This window comes from Eulemur rufifrons, chromosome 1 (assembly GCF_041146395.1).
Source record: "Eulemur rufifrons isolate Redbay chromosome 1, OSU_ERuf_1, whole genome shotgun sequence".
Lineage (NCBI taxonomy): Eukaryota > Metazoa > Chordata > Mammalia > Primates > Lemuridae > Eulemur > Eulemur rufifrons.
The window spans coordinates 80,910,531-80,935,054 of record NC_090983.1 but is presented as its reverse complement, the minus strand read 5'-3'; the positions used below and the strand labels follow the sequence as shown (position 1 = coordinate 80,935,054).

The following is a 24,524-nucleotide window of genomic DNA, read 5'->3' as shown; positions in this document are numbered from 1 at the left end:
CTCTGTAGATTCTGGATATCAGTCCTTTGTTGGATGTATAGTTTGTGAATATTTTCTCCTATTCCGTAGGTTGTCTATTCGGTCTGTTGACTATTTCCTTTGCTGTGCAGAGGCATTTTAGTTTAATTAAGTATCATTTATTTATTTTTGTTGTTGCTGCAATTGCCTTTGGTGTCTTAGTCATAAATCGTTTGCCTAGGCTAATGTCTAGAAGAGTTTTTCCTATGTTGTGTTCTAGAATTTTTATGGTTTCGTGTCTTAGATTTAAGTCTTTTATCCACCTTGAATACATTTTGGGGTATGGCAAGAGATAAAGGTCCTATTTCATTCTTCTGCACATGGTATATCTACTTTTCACCACACCATTTATTGAATAGGGTTCCTTTCCCCAGTGTATGTTGTTGTCTGCTTTGTTGAAGATCAGTTGGTTGAAGGTAGATGTTTTTCTTTCTGGGTTCTCTATTTCATTGCATTGGTCTATGTCTCTACCTTTATACCAGTACCATCCTGTTTTGGCTACTATATATAGCCATGTAGCATAATTTGAAGCCAGGTGATGCCTCTAGATTTTTTCTTTTTGCTTAAGATTGCTTTGGCTATTCAGGATCTTTTTTGGTTCCAAATGAAGCACAGAATTATTTTTTCTAGATCTATGAAATATGGCATTGGTATTTTGATGGGGATTGCATTAAATCTGTAAATCACTGTGGACAGTATGGACATTAATTTAATGATGTATTCTACCAATCCGTGAGCATGGGATGTATTTCCATTTTTTTGTGTCAACTGCAATTTCTTTCATCAGTGTTTTGCAGTTCTTCTTGTTAGAGATCTTTGACCTCTTTAGTTAATTTGTTCTTTGGTATTTATTTTCTTTGTAGCTATTGTAAATGGTATTGAGTCCTTGATTTGACTCCCACCTTGACTGTTATTAGTATATAGAAATACTACTGCTTTGGGTACATGAATTTTGTAACCTGAGACTTTGATGAATTTATTTATCAATTTTTGGAGTCTTTTGGTGGAATCTTTAGGTTTTTCTAGATATAAGATCATATTGTCAGTGAACAAAGATAGTTTGACCTCTTCTTTCCTGATATGAATACCTTTTTATTCTTTCTCTTACCTGATTGTTCTGACTAGGAATCCAGTACTGCATTGAATAGACACAGTGACAGTGGGCACCTTTGTTTTATTCCAGTTCTTAGGGGAAATGCTTTCAACTTTTCCCTATTCAGTATGATGTTGACTGTGGGTTTGTCATATATGGCTTTTATAAGGTTGAGGTATGCTCCTTCTAAGCCTAGTTTGTTGAAGGTTTTTATCATGAAATGATGCTAGGTTTTATCGAAGGTTTTTCCCACATCTACTGTGATGATCCTTTGGTCTTTGTTTTTACTTCTGTTTATATGGTGAATCATATTTATTGATGTGTATATGTTAAACCACCCTTGAATCCCTGGGATGAAACCCACTTTATCATAGTGAATTATCTTTTTGATGTGCTGTTGAATTAGCTTTGCTAGTATATTGTTGATGATTTCTGTATCTATGTTCATAAGGGATATTGGTCTGCAATTTTCTTCTCTTGTCATGTCCCTTCCTGGGTTTGCTTTCAAGGTGATACTGGTTTCATAGAATGAATTAGGGAGGATCCCCTCCTTCTTAACATTATGAAATAACTTCTGTAGTTTAGGTACCAGTTCTTCTTTGTAAGTCTGGTAGAATTCCACTGTGAATCTATCTGGTCTGGGGCTTTTTTGGTGTTGTTTGTTTGGAGTTTTTGTTTTTTTTTATTACTGCTTCAATCTCTCTGCTCATTTTTGGTCTATGTAAGATTTAAATTAATTCCTTATTCAGGCTTGAGAGGTTATGTGTTTCCAGGACTTTATCCATTTCCTCCACATTTTCTAGTTTGTGTGCATAGAAGTTTTTGTGGTATTCATAAAACCACAATATTGTGTTTCTATGGTATCAGTTGTAATGTCTCCTTTTTCATTTCTGATTGAGCTTATTTGAATTCTTTCTCTTCTTTTTCCAGTTAATCTGGTTAATGATCTACCAATTTTGTTTATCTTTTCAAAGAACTAACTTTTTATTTTGTTGATCCTTTGTATTGTTTTTCTGGTTTCCATTTCATTTGGTTCTGCTTTGATTTTTGTTATTTCTTCTGCCTGCTTGGGTTTGGTTTGCTTTTGTTTGTCTACTTCCTTGAGATGTAAGATTATGTTGTTAATTTGTGATCTTGCTGTCTTTTTGATGTAGGCATTTAAGGCTATGAACTTTCCCCTTAGGACTGCTTTTACTGTATCCTATAGATTTTGATAGCTTGTGTCCCTTTCTTGCTCAGTTCAAGGAATCTTTTCATTTCCATCTTAATTTCCTCATGGACCAAAGGATCTTTCAGCAGTAGATTGTTTAATTTCCATGACTTTGTGTTTATTTGAGTGTTTCACTTGGAATTGATTTCTAGTTTTATTCCGCTGTGGTCTGTGAGGATACATGGTATGATTTCAATGTTTTTTGAATTTGCTGAGACATTTTGTGGCCTAAGATATGTACAGTCTTGGACAATGTCCCATATGCTGATAAGGAGAATGTATATTCAATAGTTTTTGAGTAAAATGTTCTGTAAATGTCTGTTAGGTCCACTTCTTCTAGAGTCTCATTTAAATTCAGTGTTTCTTTATTGATTATCTGCTTCAATGATCTGTCCAGCTCTGTCAGCGGGGTGTTGAAGTCCTTAGCAATTACTATGCTACTGTTTATTTCTGTGCGTAGATCTAATAGAAAGGAATTTTGCTTAAGCTTTTTTATAACGCTTAGATTGGACATTGCCTCCTTAAGGAAGTCTTCCCAGGTAACTAAAGATTAAATTCCATACTCTTCATATGTGCTCCCATGTGATTAAATTTAGTACTTTGAATATTGCTTTGGAATAGGCTGTTTACATATCTTTTTCCCACTCTTCACTCCTAAGCTTCTTAAAGAAAGATACTGCATATTTTCCCTCATTTTTTCAGCAGTGACTTGGTAAATAATTAATCAATAGCTTCATGAGGGAGAAATCCCAAAGGAATTAAATAGGAAATTGGCTACTTGTGGGAAATATTTTTTTTTATATAAAATGGCCGCAATGCTAATGGCTACAGGACAGTGGATTGAATTACAAAATAATTCCCCAGCAGAAAGTCTTTTTATCTAAGATATATATCCATGTATACACCTATATTTAGAAATAGATATAAATTATCCAGCCAGGGAAATGGTCTACATGAATTTAACATTTTTTTCTGGTATGGTAAGCTATGTGACCCATTCATATATTTTTGTAAAATGAAATGGGAGTACATTGTAACATGACCACACACTTCATAGTTTTCAAAGCTAAAAGGCATATTTATTTTTCTCTTTCTTCTTTTTATTCAAGTTCTTCAGGTGTACTGTGACCATAATATCTGTCATAAGTATACTGACAAGAAATTCTAGTACTGAGTGGCAGATTTCAGCTGCCATCACTTAAAGTGGCATTTATGCAAGCTATGTTTTATTTCCTAGTGGACTATAGTACTTTAATATCTTAGAAATCTTATCAATTAATATTATTTTATTTGCTCTTATACATAAGCATTTCCACTTTTACTACTATAAGTACTTGGCCAACCACAAATGCTTCTTTAAAAATCATGTAGAAGTAAGTATATTTTAAAAATCTAGTAGAAATGAAGAAGGCATAGTATTATGAATCAAATCAGCAATGCCTTCTCTCTTTATTTTTGCCTTCTATTTTAAGGTGAAAATAGATCTGTTTGTTTAGGATATGATAAAGCATAATCTTGGAATTGAACCTTAACTTTAAAAGAATAATAATTGGACTGGCTTAAAAAATGTTTCATTATAAATTATAGTGATATTGCAGGAGCAACCTGAGTAAAGTTAAATTGACCATAGCTTAAATTCTAGCTAATCTGTAGGATCATGTAGTTTGGCATAAAGAGCAATAGCCTTGGAGACAAAACTCATGGGTTGAAATTCCCCTATACTAGAATCTACTAGTGCTCTGAGCTTAGGCAAGTCCCCCCTTTCATTCCCCATCTATAAAATCATTGCCCTGAAGATCTCACCTATGACCAGATGGTCTCTAGAGGTTCCTTACTCTTAGAAAGTCTTTTGTGAAACAACTTTTGAGATACACACACAAAAAAAATCTTTAAAAAAATTCCATTACTCTAAAATATTAGATGAGGTTTTTAATCAAGGGACAACAGAATAACTGGCCCATGGATTCTTTGCAAATATGTCACTATGGAAAAAGCTGAATATAAGACACAGGTGAGGATTATGGAATGGTAACTTTTCTGCTCTTGCCATTGCTGTTTTTTATGTATTAAAAAGGTCTTTGGAAATAATTTCTAGTTAATTCATACTCTTACTGTGAGGAACGAAATGCATGAGGAAATTGAGGTTCAGAGAGGTATAAGTCTTTCTAAGTGGAAAAACCAACAGTAGAAACCAAACTTCTTGACCTCTGAGTGTTTTCTCTATATGTTGCTCTAGAGTGTCCACTAATCCTTTATAATAATAATTTTTATTTAGTAAGGCTTACTTTGATAAAGAGAGAAAGTGTTGGTGGTGTGGTTGATATGTTTTGATGTCATTGTATGTAATGTTTTTTAAAAAATCAGTTCTTACTGATCGTATCAACATGAGTCATCAAATGTACTACTTTTTTCATCATTTAAAAAGAAGCATTAGGCTGCTGCTAGTCAGTATCATTTTTCAACATTTATCTGACTAATAATGACCTTTCTGGCACTCTGTTGTAACTTGTACCACAAGCTGTATATTTCCATTCAATGAGAATCTGGCTAGGGACTCAAAGATTTATTACAATGGGATAGATTATACAGAAATATAAATAGGCTGGTGGTCTTGGGATTTTATGGAAAAGAAAAGAAAAAAAAACCTACATCATATAACTAATGTGCTATGAACAGAAAACTATTCACAGAGGTATTTCATAGTAGACTAAATAAATTTATAAATTACTTTTTTAAAGTAAAAAAAAAAAAAATAGTCCTCCTTTGTGAGGTGACCTATATCACAGCATGCTAACAAACCTCAACCTCCATTGCCAAGTAAGATTTAGCAAGGACAAGTCTTGTACAAGTAGTGTGTTGACAGTCAACCCATATGGATAGATGAAGTGCCAAATTAGTTTGGAAAGCAGAGTCGTGCCCAAGGATTAAGTAAAAGATAATTTGTATTCTAGCCTTTGTGGCATCAAACTCTGAATTCATTTACTACTGCAATAATCAGATCATCAGCACTAGGAAGGTTCAGCTTAGTTCAAAGCATTGACCTGCATTTTTATGGAGACAAACTTTGGAGGCGATTTATGTGTATATCCAAGCAAACCTTTACCTGTGCAAGTTTGATTGGATTCATCTTCATTACTCCCACAATCATTAGCTCCGTCACAAAGCCATCTCTTGGGGATGCAGCGATTACTCTGGCATTTAAACTGATCATCAGGACAACTATGATTGACTGAGATGGAGGGGAAAGCAAGTTTAATTATTTAAAATTGGATAAAGTTATGCATATTTTGAATTATAGTTACAGAAAAGTTACAGTACTTATAACAAATGCCATAGCTTCTGTCATTCACTCATATTTTACAGAAAATATTAATATTCTAGGCTTTGTTAAAATATAACATTTTTATAGAAAACATCAAGTAATTAAATCTCAAATAACAGAAAATGTACTCATTTTTCATGTCTCCGCTAAAACTAACTATATCACTGTTTGTTTTCCCATTCCTTATCACAACTGGTGACTCAATTTCAAAATATTTTCCAAAAACATTTAAAATTAACCTCAAAGTTTAATGTTAAACATAATAAGTATGTATCACAAATAATTTAGTTATATATATTAGGAATACTTATTTTTTAAACCACACAACCACTCAAATATTTCTTAACATATCAAATAAGCTTACAGTTATTCTGCTTTGACCAATGTTTCTTTGAATCAGAAGGAAAAACCCAGAAAGAAAAGCACATTACTTGTGGCCTAGAGTTGATGCTAGATATGAGATCCTGTATAATTTTAATAACATAAAAGATGGTCATCAGTTTTCTTCCCTAGTACAAACAAATAAACATCTAATCACAAAAAATACTGAAGAGGAGGCAATCCTCATATGGGAAGCTGTGCACAGCGAAGGATTAAACCTCCAATATCTAAGCACAACAGGGGGGCCATCTTAATGTTAGCCTTCTATGATTATTTTTCCTGCATTCTGGAGGCAGAATTCCCAACTGAATTGGTGTGCTCTTCAGCATTTGTTTCACAATTTCAACATTCTTTTTAAAGTAATTTTCTTTATGCCCAGTGGTAGCACTTCTATACGATAAGAATGAATTTTGGTATTAGTTTAACTGAAAATTTGAGAAATTGTCATTTTATCATGCTGTTGCATAGCAAATGTGTGCATTTCCAGTCAGTTTCTACAAACATTTTTTTTCTTCAAAGTAGTTTTGGTGATAAAGTGGTTTTATCACTTTTTAGAAAGTTTTTATTTATGTGTAGTAAAAAACAAATTGGGGGAAAGACTTTACATTCTCTAGCATTTGAGCACAATTTACATTTTCTACTCACTTCAGGGACTTAAGCAGAAATAGCTGCCCCGAGAAATAAATGTCATCCGATATGTTAAAGGACCAACATTTTAAAGTACGAAGATTATGCATATTTATTTCAGTGAGGCTTATCAAGGACTTTTGTGATTTTCATCAATGAAGTAAAAGGAAATTCAAATGCAGTCTTTTGGTTTGGAGTTGAAACACTGAAGGATAGAAGTAGAATGATAACAAAATTCAAGATCAAAGGTTATGAGTATCTTGGCCGGGCGCGGTGGCTCACGCCTGTAATCCTAGCACTCTGGGAGGCCGAGGTGGGCGGATCGTTTGAGCTCAGGAGTTCGAGACCAGCCTGAGCAAGAGCGAGACCCCATCTCTACTAAAAATAGAAAGAAATTATATGGACAGCTAAAAAAAATATATATAGAGAAAAAATTAGCCGGGCATGGTGGTGCATGCCTGTAGTCCCAGCTACTCGGGAGGCTGAGACAGGAGGATCGCTTGAGCTCAGGAGTTTGAGGTTGCTGTGAGCTAGGCTAACGCCACGGCACTCACTCTAGCCTGGGCAACAGAGTGAGACTCTGTCTCAAAAAAAAAAAAAAAAAAAAAAAAGGTTATGAGTATCTAAAATAAAAAATAATCTTCTGAAATTACTTATGCAGTATTGGAATATTAACTATGTGACCCCAGAAATATAATCATTGCTATGGTGACAGAAGACACCATACTGCTTGAAGGTGGCCAGAGATATTGAGTTGTTTATTGCCTCACTGATTTAATCATTCATTCATCCAAGTGTCAGGTGCAGTGCTAGACTCTAAGACTGCAAAGATGCTACAGCAGAAGGTGTCTTCTCATGAAGACAGTAATATATTATATGCCCCAAATAAGCAGGCACATAATTGCAATATGGTTTGACAACTATTATAATAAAGAAATATACAGAAGATGAATGCTTAACTCCAACAGGGTTATATTGAGGAGATTTTTTTGGTGATCTGATCAAAAAAGACTTTTTCCTAAGGAGATAATGGTAAACTGTGTTGAATTCCTTAGACCAGGAACAGTCAGTGCAGTGTCACAGAGGACATGTTTTAGAGATCTACTTGTAGTTCAACTTCATAAGGACAAAAAGGGTAAGTGGATGCATGATAGATTAAAGGTTAGAAATGTAAATACGAGACAGAACAGGAATTACCTTATATACGAGCCAATAGATTTCAAAATTTATCCCTGTTGGTTGTTATGCAGTTATTGAAATAAGAAGAATTGATTTATTTGATAATTACCATTCTGAAAACAGTGTGGAAAGTGGGCTTTAGTTAAAGGAGGAATAGTGGTAGGAATAATAGAAAGACACTTGTTAACTTAATCTAAGATGAGAACCTAATTTAGCCAATGAAAATTGAGAGGAAGTAAAGATAAAACATCAATTATTTAGGAAGTAAAAGAAATAGAATTTATTGATAGAATTGAGTATGAGTTATAAGTGAAATAGAAGACTAGCAACAACTCATGGCTTGGGTGAGGAAATGGAAAATGATAATAATCAAGAAAAAATTACTGACTAGAAACTTTATCATTTTAATTAACAGCACAAATGCAATGCACCCTACACCCATAGAGAAGACGAGTTTTCTTGTTAAGTAGATAGAAAAGACAAGTCACACAAATGAAAGCATGGGCCTAAAGAACTAATACATAAATATTTGATGAAATATTTGTGCTCTGCTCAGGCATTGGATTCCTCTAACTACAGATAAAATTGGTATGTAGAGAGCATTCATTCAAACCATAAATAATGGTGCTGGTTGTGAATTAGAAGGAGACAACTAAATTAATCACTAAATAATCCATCATTTATATAAAAAAAAAAGTAGGAAAAAAACACCCTTTACCCCCCAGATGAAATGCTCTTCTTGCTCTGTAACTTTTGGTTAATTGTGTCAATTTAGTACTTAAGCTTTTATTTGTGGATTCACATTTACAGGATAAATATTAGTGAGGTTGAAAATAAGAAGTACATAATGTTGAAGTCAGGGCCAATGTTTGGAAATCAGGAAAAAGTAATGTTGTATTTATGCATTAATTATAATTTATGTATTATATTTTAATATGTAATTTGAAAATGTTTTTAAAAGTCCATATTCTTGGGATTTTATCCTAAAGCACAAATGGTTGTATAATATAGGTACCCAGACCAATTTTATAAGTTCTTAGCAGTAGACCTTTAAAACTTCATTTTTATATTCTTAATTAAAAAAAAATTAGGAAATGGAAGACTCTCAACTAGTTCAGTCACTTTAAAGTAAAAAATGTCATTAATTAAAGAAAAAAATATTTCTTTTTAAAACAATGTACCTAGGTCAAATCCAAAGGTACATTTGTCCGACATATCTTTCTTTATATAAAAATATTTTATGTCTTTCAAAGCCATTCAGCTAGTGATTTTAATCAAATATATTCTCAAAATATTATTTAATGTATTATACTTCCCAAATATTTTCCTAAGATGTATGTGGGAAATTTCCTTAGCCTTACCAGAAACATAAATCTATTCCTATTCCAGCAGATGATAAATAGCTACATAGAAGCCAAAGGGGGGGGCATATCAAGGCTTTTATTTCTGAGTGCCCCATATGTGTTTCCTACCATGGACTGTGCCAGTGAAGCTAGGTAATGACACGTTCCAGACCCATGTCTGTTTCCTTGGATCTTCTTCAAGGCTCTGATGCCATGGAGCAGTGGAGTGGATCGTGACCTTCTGTACAAATAATTCTATCTTGAGGGGGTTTAAATTGATTTTCTACATCTTTAAATTAAAAAATCCAAAAAGGTCCCCCATAACAACCTCTGAGAGTGGTGTGGTGGTGCTGACACCATGCAATAGAAAAGAGAAGAGTTTTGGAATAACTAAAATGATAATGTAAAGTATAAGAAAGGATGTGAAAACCAGTGCTTTAAAACTATGCAAAGGAGGAAATCTATGGTCTAATCTTTATGCAAAAGGATGACTGAGAAATAAAACTTAAGTCCTTTTTGCATCAAAGATATTTGCAGATTTTGACAAACTGCTTTGATAATTCACACACTCAAAGATTCAGGAAAATACAGTTTTAAGTTTACTTGAAGGAGGACATACAGCAATTTACTGAATCCTCATCACTTCCGTCCAGGCAGTCATCATCGCCATCACATTTCCACCGAGCTTGGATACAGTATCTGTTTTTGCAGCGAAATTCTCCAGCTTTACATATGTGAGGTAATACTTCTCCAGGATTAACTAGAGTAAAAACAAAATTCAAGGTATATGAACAATGCTAGCTTATTAAATTCATTAAAAGTAAATTTTGTGGAGTTTTGTTTGTTTGTTTTAGATTCCACATACAATGAGATCATGTAGTATGTATCTCTGGCTTATCTCACTGGGCATAAAATCATCCATGTTCATCCAAGTTGTGAAAATGACAAAATTTCCATTTTTTGTTGTTTAAAGGCTGAATAATATTCCATTATATATGAGGATATATTTCTAAGTCAAATATATAGAGAATAAAACTGTGGTTACTAGGGATTGGGGGCAGAGAGGAAAAAGAGAGCTGCTGGCCAAAGGCACAAAGTTGCAGATATGTAGGATGAATAAATCTGCAAATCGAAGGTACAACATAAAGACTATAGTTATAACATTCTATTGTATACTGGAAGTTCGCTGAGATTAGATTTTAGGCGTTCTTACCACACACATGAAATAGTAATTATAAGAGATGATGGATATGTTAATTTGCTTGATTATAGTAACCATTTCACTATGTATATCAAAACATCATGTCATACACCTTAAGTACATACAATAAAAATTATAATTTCCTGGAACTTAGCATACTTTACATCCAAAAATAGGATACCCACATAAAACTTACAAAATAGTTTTCATAAAATTAAATAAAGTTTAATATTATCTAACACAAAAAGATAAAGAAGTAACTTTGTTATAATAACAAAATATTGTCTCATTTCACTTTATGGAAAATACCAAAACAACATTTTATTGATAGTCACTTCTGAGAATGAGAAAATTTTAAGTTTTTCTGACAATAATTATTCTACTATGTGAAAAGTGATCCTATAAATTGGGTCACTGTTGTCATACTCAACTAAAACAGAGCTGACAGGCCAGGGGGAAAAGGGTTCAGGGCACATAATTTACCTTGAGAATATAATTCTCTGCAAACATGGCTGCTGAAACTGCCTGTTGTAACCTGAAATAAGTTTTATCCAATAGCTATTGAAACAATCTTCCATGACTCAAAAGCTAGTTTTACCCATCATCGTCACTCACCAATCGGTTTGACAGCTCCCTAAAACCTTACTAGTGCCAATAAACTGTGTTGCAAAACAATACACATTTCTCCTTTTTATAAAACCTCCAACTCCTCTTTGTCCTTTGGATATACCAAAGACCACCTGGTCTGTGTGTATGACCTAAATTACAATTATTGCTTCACAAGTAAAATATTTTAAACATAGAGATTTGTCTCTATGTTTTTTTTGACTTTAACAACTAAGATTTTGAAAGATTTATTTTAAACAACTGTCACCAAAATAATGACATCAACAATAATAATACAATACCACTTTTTATTTATAGTTCGTAGTTTTGCCTTTCAAAGGGCTTTCATTCATAATCTTAGCTGATCATTATTATAACCTATGAGCTAGGTATGGCAAAGACTTTTACTACCTCCATCTTATATTTAATTATACCAAGAATTAATAAAAGTGAAAAGACAATGCAATAGCACACATCTTTGATGGCTATATTTACTTTGCTCTTCTGCAAGGGAGAGAAAAATTCAGGTCTAGTTAAGTGTTTTAGAAAATATTATGTCATTCAAAACTATCTCTTTATGTATCAGGATTTTATGTAGTGTTTTTTTTCCTCCATATATTCCATGTTCTCTAATCAAATGTTAGAAATTCAGTTAAGCAGGATTTATTTACAAATTGAAAGTGTTACTACTATTCTTCTGTTCTCTTTGAGCAGATTAGAGCCCAGAAAGAGAAAAGAATGTGTGACAATGATTAAAGTAATTGATTTTCTTCATGGACTCTAAAAGACCTTGAATTATCTCAAGCTGGTTTATTGCTAGGAGAAACAAAAGATAATGCTTCCATTCCTGTTCTAATGGTTTTAAATTTTACTTTGGGTAAGTGGTTTGGGCTGAATAACTGTCATAAAATGTACGCCCCAATAATAAATGATATAAAAAAAAAAAATATGTGACATTTCCAGAACCTCTTGCATAGCACTCCTTGAATCTTTGTTTCTTCCCTACAGCAAAGAATGGACGAGGGAACGTGACTCTGAAGCCATGCCTGCAGGAAACTGTTTTAGCGAGCCAGGCAGCAAGGCACGAGGCTCTTGGATTTGCGGGGCTGGAAAAGAAAACCTACCACAGTAAATCTAGACTCTTATTTAAGGCCAAAAAGAATCCCTATAGTGAATGAAATATTCAGCTAGAACAGAGGTTAACTTGTTTCTTTGGTCCCCTCCCAGTTAAGCCAACATCAGATACATAGGCTGACAGTAATATTTCTTCCCTGTTTAATCTTTCTCAGTAACAAAACACTGAAGCACCAATTTCTCTATGATGCCATTTTTCTAAGATCACTTGAAAGTAAGAAGTCATGTGTGCGTGTGTGTGTGAGAGAGTGTGTGTGTGCGCGCGCACGCAAAAATATAAACACAGAAAAGAAGTCATTTGGTCTCCTATTCAAACTTAAGATGCCTTTTACAGCAGCAACTGGGAGTAAGGATGGAAATCAAAACAAAGTAGAAGTGCACTCTGGGATATGTCTGGCTGTCTCTAGGATCAAACTTTTCTCTCAAAATCTCCAGAATTGACTACTGATAATAAGCAAATATTTCTTATTTTGAGTTTCAAGTCTACTCAGACTCTAAGATCTTAGAGAATGGTATTTTTTTCTTCTTTAGAATCCATATACTGCCCAGCCTATAGCTAGGCACTTAGTGAAAAGTGGTGTGATTAATTTCTATTTTATAATTATTAAGCCTAACAGTTAATAGTCTATTAGATTTTTAAAAAATACAGTCACACAAGGAACCTGACTGAAGATCTAATCAGCTTGCTCCTGAATTTAAAGTTCACCTTTAAGATTGTCTGTAGTCTCTCTAAGTTGACCTCAAAGAAATATTAATAGTAAGGAAATTCTATTGTTTTGTAGCTTAAGAATTACAAAACACAAGAAATCTTTGGTTCTAGTCTAATAATAGTCCCATTAATTTAAAAAGCTTGGCCTTCACATGGCTGTTTGAGCAAGCATGTCAACCCAGTTTTAAGAAACAATCCATATCTGTATACAAAAAGGAAATTTTAGTAGCTTCTGAATAATTATATCTACATTAAAGAACAGCAGGACTTCCAGGGAAAGGCCAACTACCTGAGACAATTGATATTAAACTAAATATTCATTAAAATAATCAAATTAAGATAATTTAAATCTACTTAGATTTCAAATGTTTTTCAAGTGATATACAGGTCATTACGTAATCAGTGCAGATACGCAGAATGTCCAAACTGGTTTTCAACATGGATTCAAATATAAATGTATAGTCAGTTATTTTTAAAGGATGCTTGTATTAACAAAGATAGCAATTTTCAAAATAATATGAAAACAGGGTCTAATGTTTCATTTTCATTTTTCTTAACAGGTTATTCATAATGACTTGAAAACCAGTAGAATTAACCTACTGAGATAATTTCATCTCTTCATATTTTCTGCTTTTGATATTGGTCTATATCAATATTATTAATGTATACCAATATTACTGGTAATAGCAGTTAGCTATCGCCTACTATAATAACAAACAATGAAACATATATAAACATTTTTGACTTTTAAATTTTTTTCTGCAATTCTTCTAAGCCCTGTAACATGTTAGATGGGAGGCATTTCTCCACGGCATTTCTTCATATCTTTCATCAGCTTTTGCTCTGGACTCTTTTTTTCCAAGGATGTTTACATAGCTAAACAGCCTTGAAAGATAAAGGTAGTGCCTCCTTCTGGGGTAGAGAACAGGATTTTCTTTGTTTGCTTGTTTTTTTTGACTAGGATAGTAAACATAATGTCTCCTTCTAAGGCAAATGCTGGGAATATTTTCTAGCAGACACCTTAAAAGATTGGGGGTTTCTGCCTGACAAAGATGATCAAGGAGAAACAAAGAAATAAAAAAATAAACAGACAAAAAGACTGAGAGTTTCCTAAGCTCAGGGTTCTTTAGTTGTGATATAGACTCACTGTATTTGCAGCATTGTCTCCATATGAATTGGGTTGGGGGTCAAGAAGCAGCAAGGTAAACATGAAAATTATGCTGCCTGCTGTGCCATGAGTGATAAAATCATTTGTGTCTCACCCAGGAACTTTGTATCTTCTGTCAGAATCCATGAATCTCTGGCAGGCCATCATGTGAACTTGCAACCAGGGACCTCGGATCCTTCATCATCACACTTGACATAATAGTAAAGGGTTTTTTTTGTGGTTTTTTTGTTACTTTTGTTTATTTTTTAGATTACGAGTTCTGATTTCCAAAGTCTCCCAGGGAATAAGGGGCATCACTACTTGATTCTAGTCCTAACCCTATCCTTCCAGATGTAATCAGTAGTTATATCACAAAGAAACCACATTATCAATAGTAACTGTCAAGTTTGTTCAGGATTCCTGATGAGAGAAGTCAGGTTACTTTTGAGTTAAAAATGTTCATCATCAGGGAAACATTTAATGTGATATGTGATAATCTGGATAAGATGGCATTTTAGAAGTTCAAAATGTGTGATCTTTTCCCCAGCATTTACCTAACAAGGTGGAACCGAATGGCAAAGTCATCTATCACAGCACCCCAGCTAATCGGCAATCTACCAACTTTTGTAAGACTTACAAAAATGATGAAACAAGGATATTTGGCATCATGTAAGAGAAGAAATAGCTCCTCTAAAACTTAAGATTAATATTCTTTGTATACTTTGCAAAAATCTCTATACAGGATTTATTTTGTAATTACTTCTCACAAATCTGATATCTCCACTAGAGGAGTTTCTTCAATGTAAAAAAGGACAATGTCACATGTGGAAAAGAACAATACCTAGAACAGAACTGGACATGGAGTTTATGCTCAAAATTATTTGTTGCCTGACTTACTGGAATTAACAGAGAGATTGTTGTTATTGTAGTGAGAGATTCTCTCTCTGGGGACAGTATAAATCCTTCAGGAAAACAACCTCATTTCAACTGATTCATCAGCTAATTCTCTTCTCTCATCACCCAAAACCATGGATGAAGTTAGTTTAATTTAAGAGAAAAAGATATATATAGATAGAAAGTAGAGAAAGCTATCCTCCAAACTCAAAACAGTAAATATTAGTTACAGCTCAATGTATACCACTTTGTTCCGATGCTTAATTTGACTGAATCTATATAGTACTTGGGTGTTTGAGCACAGCTATAAATTGCTTTTAGTATATTAACTACTTCTGGAATTGCAAGGTTTGCTTTGGAGTTATGTTTGAACTATGAATTTGAAAACTAATACAAAACCTGTAATTCTACTACCAATTCAACTTCTAGTAAAAATTTTACAACATGACCTCACCAATAAGAAATTGAGAAAATAATAAGTAATTCTTTAATATAGCCAGAATCCAAAATAAAATAACAGGCTGGGTGTGGTGGCTCATGCCTGTAATCTCAGCACTTATGGAGGCCGAGGTGGGAGGATTGCTCGAGCCCAGGATTTCAAGACTAGCCTGGGCAACATAGTGAGATCCTGTCTCTACAAAAAAATAATAGAATAAAATAACATGAATCGTGACATGCTTGACACGGAACTGCTAGCTGTTACACATCCTGTGGTGCTTGCTATTAGCGCAATGAAATCAAAAGGCCTGTGTATGAATCTCCAAGGTACTACAAAGGGAAATATGCATTCTAGAATTATTTTTATTTGGTAAAAACTGGCAGAGTGACTACTAGAGCTAACGTCCAGGTCATAATGAAGTGAAGGAGAAACCGTATGAATAAACTGTTTTGTTGTATTTTATTTTAGTTTTGAATCATCTCAGATTTGCATCTCAGCTCAGCAGTTGGACTCAATACATATTCTTGATAGTAGTTTAATAAGCTGTGGTGTGTATAAACAAGTGCCTGTGATTCTAATTTTGCTTTTCCTCTTTTCAGACTCATTGTAGTGATCTATTGGAAATAAATATCCTCCCTCAATTGATATTTTGCTGTTAATTTTATCAAAATTTTGATAACTCAGTTATAATAGCATTAGTCTCAGTGCAAAAAATAAAATAAAACCTTCCTATTGTTTTCCCTTCATGTCTAACATTACGATATATTTATTGTTTTAACTATTTTTGTGTGTGTGTCTTCATTTTGAGATTACAGAATCTCTTACTATTTCTTTATTACAGCAGGGAGAGAGAAGAACCAAAAAGAAAACTTGAATGGCTTGAGGATGTTGTTTGTTCGATTCCTTTATATAAGTTCACCTACACAGGAAGACAGTGTGAAAAATGCTGCTGTGGGTTTTGATTTTTCTCCTTTAGATCATAGCAGCATGACCTTTCATTAGATAGAATGGTCTTCTGAGCAGCCAACCTAAGTGGTACATAATCTTCTGTGAGTTCCTTTTCACAGAAGGCCATAAATATTCATCTGGATAGGGCTTCTAAACTTTTTACTGCCTTAAACTTTTTACTACACATTAGATTGCATATATCCTAGAACATAAGGCTTGTCACAACTCAGCAGATAAATGGCTCACCATAGTGAAGGACTGTTTCTGACAGAGGAATATATCTGGTGTTCCAGAAGGTGATAAAGGTCACAGAGTACCACTGACACATAATTGTGCAATGCTATCCCTTGGATAACCAATATTTTTGCAATGTTCTAGTTGTTCTCCTATGAGTAAGGCACATTGTAAAGTTCTGTCTTTTCTTTCAGGCCACTAAAGAAGCATTTAAAGAATTACTATTTCATTACATTAGACAAAGTAATTTTGCTTTTTGTTTTTTTTTTTTAAATAGTGACTTAATTTTTGAGGAGCCTAATTTACTTTTATGGGATCATTCATGTCTTCATTTACTAATTTTGTATGTTGTGATTTTCCCCACAAGGTGTTAAAAGAAATATAAAATTTACTTGATAATGGTTCTCAGGTGCAGTAAATTTCAACTTACTGTGCCACACCAGACATCTTTTCTAGTTGTGAGAAGATTTGGCCACGAGAGACCAGATTCATAAGGACAGAGTCCAGCCTACACTCATTTTTCATTCCTTCCAAGCAAGGTATTAGAATTCATCCTCAATCAATCATGTAGCATGCCAATATTTTTCTGCTGGGTGCATGTCTTTTCTGGCATAGCCTTATGTTGCAAGTTCATTAAGAAAAAATCCTTGTTGTTTAGTTTGGCCTAACCACCTGCCAATGAGTTTTTGTTCATTTGATGTCAATTCAAAGAGGGTGATGGAAACCAGGAAGATCATGTCACAATAGCTGCAACATTGTTTTACTTGTTATGCTACAAAATTAATTCATTTTGTTAGAGCAGGAGATTTGGAGACAGAGCTGAGACTAGACATAGGGGTTTGAACATTGTATGCAGATGTTAAAGTAACCCTCAGGCAGAAGCTAACTAGAGGTCCTGATAACTGCAGACAAGAACTGGCTTCAGCCAGCCTGTCAGCTATCTCTGTCACCTTACATGAACTTTGGCTAATTACAATATCATTTACATTGCAGTTTTAAAATTTCTCCACCCTTGAAATGATCATGACAATTCCAAGACAACCATATAAAGTAAAAAAAAAAAAAAAAAAAAAAAAAAAAAAGGAGGGAACCCAATTCTAGGAATTAGTACCCAAATTCTTAGTAAAAGCCAACCCCTATACCTTGAATATTCCTCCCCTCAATTAGTAAAACTTCAGAAGAACAAAAACCACTTGCTCCAAGTGCAGCTGCTCTTTTCTGAGCCTGCCGGCTCTAGCCTGTGAGAGTGTACTTTCATTTTCAATAAAAAAAGTTGTCGCTTGCTTGCCTTATGTGGTGCATTATGAAATCCTTTTCCTGATGATCACCAAGAACTTGGAAAAACCTCCACTTGGAGGCTGCTAACAAGTTGACTCCAGTTCACCTGACTATAATCTAGCCTGAACTAAATCAGAAGCCCAGAAGAATCAGCATGCATGAGAGGCTAATGGCACAGTGATATTTGTTTTTCACTACTATACTCTGCAACCATGAACTCCATTTATAGTTGTTCTGTACTTTACTTTCCTCATCTGCAAACTATGGCTAATATATCTTTGAAAGACCTTTACCATTAAATAAAAACGAACTGAAATAATTACTACAATAAACTTTGAGTTTCTTTTTGCAAGAAATGAGTTACTATATTATCCTTCTTGATTTTTGCTATTACATTTGAAAGGAACTTATGACAGTTGCATAATATTAGAAGATAGAGTAGAATGTTTACACAATCAAAATCTCAAATAAGAGCTCATTTGTTTTCGTTGATTTAACCTCATTCAGTGCAATAAGTATAGATAAAATCTTCTTTCTTTTCCCATTTATTGCATTAGGGTTACCTCATCTAAGAATTACAGATATTAGAAAGAGACCAACAGTCTCAGAAAAATTTCCTCTAACTTTCACCAGGTAAAAAATCATATATATACAATCATGATAACATATCTCTTAACATCAACTTTGTAATCAATATTGCATATAGTATTTTCTTATAAGCAAAAGTTACCAAATTTTTATTTACACAAATATATCCAAAGATAGCCTGAGTTATTTAGAAATAAATATTTCTTATATTCTTCTTGTTTTTTTTTTTTTTTCTATAATTAAGTTTCAGTCTGAATCATTCTAAGTGCTACAGGAGTATGTGATCAGCTAGAGTTCCTTTCAAGATACTTGTATCTATGGCTTCTAAAAAACTATTGAACATGTTTCGTTATTGTTTGGTTTGGTAGTTATGACAAAGGAGAAACTACATAAGGTAGAGTGTTGAATGAAAGGTCAGAGACACAAAATAGAGATTGGTAATCACTGTTGGGGAAAAGCAATACTCAAAACCCATTATGGATTTGGAGAAAGGGACAGAGTAATTTCTAATAAGAGTACAGTACCCAACCACATATCTTTGTATGTCCTTTCCCACTATGACATTTAAACACAGGTGAATCTTGTTAAAATAAGTGTGAAGGGCAAACTTTAACAAATAGACAACATCTAATTATGAGGTAGAATAGCCAATAAAGTAAATAAGTGAGCAGTTAAGACACATTTTTCAGTCTAAGGGGTTTAGGTGAATGTGAGGAGACACATTTGCCACTGACTTGTTGATACCCCAAATATGGCATATGAATGACTACAGATGGGGATGTCATATGTTTCTCCTCCTCAAGGACTAGAGATGAGGCTATAGGTCAGTATAATTTCCCAATGAGCATGTCATCCTGCATTCCCCTTGCAGTATAGGCAAGGGGAGCAAACTTCGAACTCACAATGGACAATGACCAATTCTTAACTAATCTCTCATTTTCTTTTGAGCTATGAGAATTTACACGGAAATAGAAAACTTAAGTAAATAGTAACAATTTATTTAAAGTAATGATAAAATCATGATAAGATTTTACTTCATGGATTTCTATCTATCTACTAACTCAAAAGTAATCCATAATTTGTTAATGAAGTATAAGAATGAAGGAAATAAGAAATACAATTTGAAAGCCAATGATCCACATAATTGTAATCCATATAATTGAAATTAAATAACAAATTATAAAATTTCAAGCTCAGAATTCCATCTAAATATTAGTACCTGACGAATACACCCCATTTCAACCTCCTACAATGCCAAAGAACAAAAATAAAAACTTGCAAGATCTCTAAGGGTTTACTCTCTTGATCATTTTATTGATACTACCATAAGGGAATTTTGCAAGGTGAACAGGACTAGATTTAAAGATTCATTCTTGAGTCTCTTAAGTTAGAGCATTTGAATAAGCCTGTCCACCTTTAGGTAGGAAGATAGACCTTTTGTTCCTGCAGTAAAGACTACAAGGTCTGTACCTATCAAAAAGGAGACACATTTGGTGCTATATCCCATCTTTTGTATAGGGGTGTAGCTAAGGCAGGATGAAACCTGATGTAAGTCCATGAAGGCTACTGTGTGTGTGTTTGTGTGTGGGGTGTGTGTGTGTGTGTGTGTGTGTGTACATCCCATCTGTTGAAAATATCACAGTCATTCAACTGGGTTAGCAGAAGATTCCATTTTATGCCAGGAAAACAATTTTAAATGACTTCTTGGTAGAAATTGAAAAATTAAACTAGCAAGTGTACAGATAAATAATACCTTTTCTCCCAATAACTAAGATAAGATTCAGCCTCAAAGCCAACTTGACAGACTTTAGGTTGTTCAAAGCTATGCTTAATCCCTGCCTGTTGGTAAACGATGGGTCTTAATAGATTTCCTTTCTTATGATAAATAGCCAACAAAATAGGAATTAAAAAATTAATACCACAGAACAAAGGAAGGGAAACAATCACCTGGTGACTCAAACAAAGTATACTTCTGAAGATTATCTTCTATAAAAATCCACTTATAGACAATTTTAAAAATTCTATTTTTAAAGAAAAAAACTTGCTAGAGAGGTGAAATTTATACTTGTATTCTGAAATACATAACTCCAGAAAAGAATTGAAAAATGCTTCTAGAATTTGGAAGGGAAATTTTGTTTAGCCAAGAATTAATACTCATAAGAATTGTGAATCACAAATAATGGTACAAGAGACATATTTGAAATACACAAGAACTCAACAATTTATGCGGTCATCCCTCAGTCTCTGCAGGGTATTGGTCCCAGGACCCCCAGCAGTTGCCAAAATCCACAGATGCTCAAGTCTCTTGTATAAAATGGTGTACTATTTGTATATAACCTACACACATCTTTCCATATACTTTAAATCATTTCTAGATTATGTATAATACCTAATTCAATGTAAATACTATGTAAATATTTGTCATACTATATTTTTTTGGAATAACAACAAGAAAAAATATGTACATTTCAGTAAAGAGTCAACCATCCCTTTTAAAAAAATATTTCCTATCCCCAGTTGATTGAATTTGCAGATACAGAACCCATAAATACAAAGGGCCCGTTGTATTCTCTATTCTCTTCTTGAAGAATTTATTTCAAAATATAGTTCCTCTATCCTACACATCTGTGAAAATTAAGAAATAAACAATGGAGTATTAAAAGTTTGAGAACTAAGCAATACAAGTATCTAGCAAAAATCTAAAAAAAAAAATTGTAAAATACTGTAAAATTGAATAACAAACTAATTATAAATGTCAAAAATATTTTTATAAAGAAGGGACTTAACTTTTCAATGATTCAAAATAATACTCTTGGTCAGATATCCTAAGTTATAATAAGAAGTAGTGATATTGAGGAAGACGAGAGTAACAGAAAGAAAGGTAAAGTTCTCATCTCTATTAGTTAGAACTTAAAATATTATAATAGTAATAGAATTTACAACTGAGCGTATTATTCCAAATACCTAAAGGAGATGTAACACAAACTGAACATGGACTATATGGTCCATGACAGACAACTACATATAAAAATGCATCATTAATAATCCCAAACGTCAAGTATGAAAAGAAGACTGCCTGAAAGGCAGTCATTAAAAATTATGTTTACAAAGAATAGTTAGATACATGACAAGATACTTATCCTTGTATTAAGTAAAAATTAAGGGCAAATTAATTATACTGTCGGTATGATCCAAAACTGAGAAACAGAAATGCAAAATAATTAAGAGTTCACTCTCCAAAATGAAATTATTTAGGATCTAAATTCCAAATGTCCCATTTACTAGTTATGTGAAATTTGAAAAGTAATTAACCTCAAAGTATAAATAATAAATTATAAAATGAGATAGTAATAGTTGCTTCCTTATATAGTTTTCCAAAAGACTAATGAGAATCATATAAATTTATTGCAAAATCCAACACCCATACAAGTGTAAGGATCCAATAAATCTTATCTATGATTAATACTAGTAGTAGTAAAAAATTCCCTAGTGGTATATAATTATAACAAACTACATTAAAATGTCTTAGTGGTTTATTGCTGAATAGTGGCATTATCAGTTAATTTTTATATTTAAAATATTTTCTTGTATTTCTCAAATGTTATAGTTTTAAATATGTTTTGAAAAATACTTTTTCACACTTTTTCAAAAGAAATAAGATGTTACAGATAAATCAAAGTCTTTTTTATTACACTTATTCCGCCTGAGAAACCATCATTATAATTGATGGAAAAAATACATGAAATTATTTATTTAACAATTCAAGGTGGTTAATTTTATATGCCAACTTGGATGGACCATGGGGTGCCCAGATATTTGGTCAAACATTATTCTGGTTGTGTCTGTGAGGGTGTTTTGAATGAGATTAACACTTGAATTGTTAAATTTAGTAAAGCAGATTCCTCTCCCTAATGTGGTGGGCCTCATTCAATCGGTTGAAAGCCTAAATAGAACATAAAGGCTGACCCTTCCGTGGGTAAAAGGAACTTATCCTGTCTATCTACTTTGAGTTGGGACATAGGCTTTTCCCTACCTTATACATGAACTGAAACACCAACTATGCCCGGGGTCAAGGCTGCTGACATTTGGACCAGACCTATATACCATTGGCTTTCATGGATCTCCAGATTGTTGCCTGTAGATCTTAAGACTTGTCAGCCTTTATAACCACACAAGTGAATTCCCTATAATAAATCTCTTTCTCTTTTTCTCTCCCTGCATTCTATTAGTTCTGTTTCTCTGGAGAGCTCTAACATACAATTTAAGATTAAATCTTTCCAGATACTTTTATGTAGTACTGATGCATGCATAATATTGTTGCTGTTAGTGTGCTTAAGGGACATGCCATATGGTAGAAAGAACAAATTTCAAAAGATTCACTTTGGAATAATAAGATGCAGTAAATTGAGAAGTCTCAGTAAAAGTTAATAAAAGTGACTTTAATTCATATTAATCAATCCAGGTAATTCACTATTTGGATAGTATATAAATTCCTTGGAAGCTTCTTTTTTGCCTCCCTACTTGCTCTTCACCACCAAAGATAGAAAACTGAGCCTACTAAGCCATTTAAAATCATTTAGGGACAATTTTGTGCATAAACATACCATCTATCTAACCAACAGCTATCCATTTTCAGTTGCAACTGCTTATAGTGAAGTTCCCTTACAATTTCATGAAATATTTGCTTTTGTGGTAGATGCTTACTTATTTAATTTTTATACTAAGTCATAAGCGGCAGTGAACTCTGAAAAACCATTATCCATCTGTATATTAGAAATTAATCAGTTAATAATTTACAATTTAAAAAGAATTGCATATAAGTAATTATCTGAATTTCTCTTTTCAAATCAGATTTTAATTCCTTTGGTTTCATCTCCTTCTATGCTTCAGAAAGAGTCAAATAAACAATGACTGTAACATGAAAAGAACTTACATGTGCAAGTTGTCCCATTTTCATCCAAAAGTTGATTATCAGCACAAGCACACACCCGGCCTCCTGGAATGGCCAAGCAAAGGGTACTACAACCACCATTGTTTACTCGGCACATATTGTCACCTGTAAGAGGAGGGAAGCAAAAGTGTCAAAGAACTCTGATTACAACAAAACTTAGCCAGCTTAGGTTCACATTCTTTCTAGGAGATGTACATAGGCAAAACTATGTACACATATATATGCTATGTATATTATATATTTAGTAACACAGTATTGCTGCTGAATCATAACTAAATTTAGGAATGTTTGAAAATATATGATGCATTGGTAGGTACAAAAGAAGAATTTACATGTTTGTTGGAGCAGATGGAGGTTTGTGTGCAGTTAGGTACTAGGTGAAAGAGGAGGAAGAGAACAGAAAGGTGTCTGTCTTGGATAGTTTTCCAGATTAGCCCTACTGTTTTCAAGTCTGAGTTTTTGGAAAGTAGACCACTGGCTCCGGGAATATGGTTTTGGATGCCCACTCAACAGAAAGTGAACAGGCACTGGGGACAGGGCTGGAATATTCTTCATTCTTGTGCAAAGAGTACACTGGCATGTCAGTATGTCGGGGACTCCGGGAAACACAGGATTATCTGTGAAGACTTAATAATGAGCAGCCCTGTTAGTATAAGGAGAATGTACACTTTACAAGGACAAAAGTGTTGTTCCAGTAGGCCTAAAGAGTGGAGGCACTGATGAAGCATACAATGGATACTGATTAAGTGGGCATGAGAGGAAATTCATAAAGGTATTATTCATGAACATGTGTGAGGCACACTTGGAGACTCTCAGATAAAACTGAGAAAATTCTTGAAGAGGCTAGAGATCATGTTTTATAAAGGTGTAAGAGTAAATACAATTTAGGTGGTTACCATTTTTGTGCCTTTTATTCCTGTAAGTTGGAAAGGTAAGCAAGGCAGTGTATTTACAGTCGTGTGTTAATGACAGGGATGCATTCTAAGAAATGTCATTACATCATTGTACAAACATCACAGAGTGTAATTACAAAACCTACATGGTATAGCCTACTACCCACCTAAGTTATATGGAATAGCCTATTGCTCTTAGGTTACACACCTGCGTAGCATGTTACTGTACTGAACACTGTAGGTAATTATAAGACAATGGTAAGTATTTGTACATCTAAACATATTTAAACATAGAAAAGGCACAATAAAAATATGGAATTATCATCTTA

The 24,524-nt window shown here is 33.5% G+C and overlaps 1 protein-coding gene across 2 annotated transcripts in view; it reads right to left on the bottom strand.

The window, feature by feature from the left end:
* LRP1B (LDL receptor related protein 1B) overlaps positions 1-24,524 on the bottom strand; it is a 1,768,615-nt gene that overhangs the window by 689,480 nt on the left and 1,054,611 nt on the right. For both annotated transcript variants that reach the window (XM_069473041.1, XM_069473049.1), the window contains exons 15-17: positions 23,285-23,407; positions 9,793-9,933; positions 5,425-5,550 (exon numbers count right to left, since the gene is read on the bottom strand). In XM_069473041.1, the coding sequence (XP_069329142.1) occupies positions 5,425-5,550; positions 9,793-9,933; positions 23,285-23,407 (390 nt within the window). The remainder of the gene's footprint in view (positions 1-5,424; positions 5,551-9,792; positions 9,934-23,284; positions 23,408-24,524) is intronic.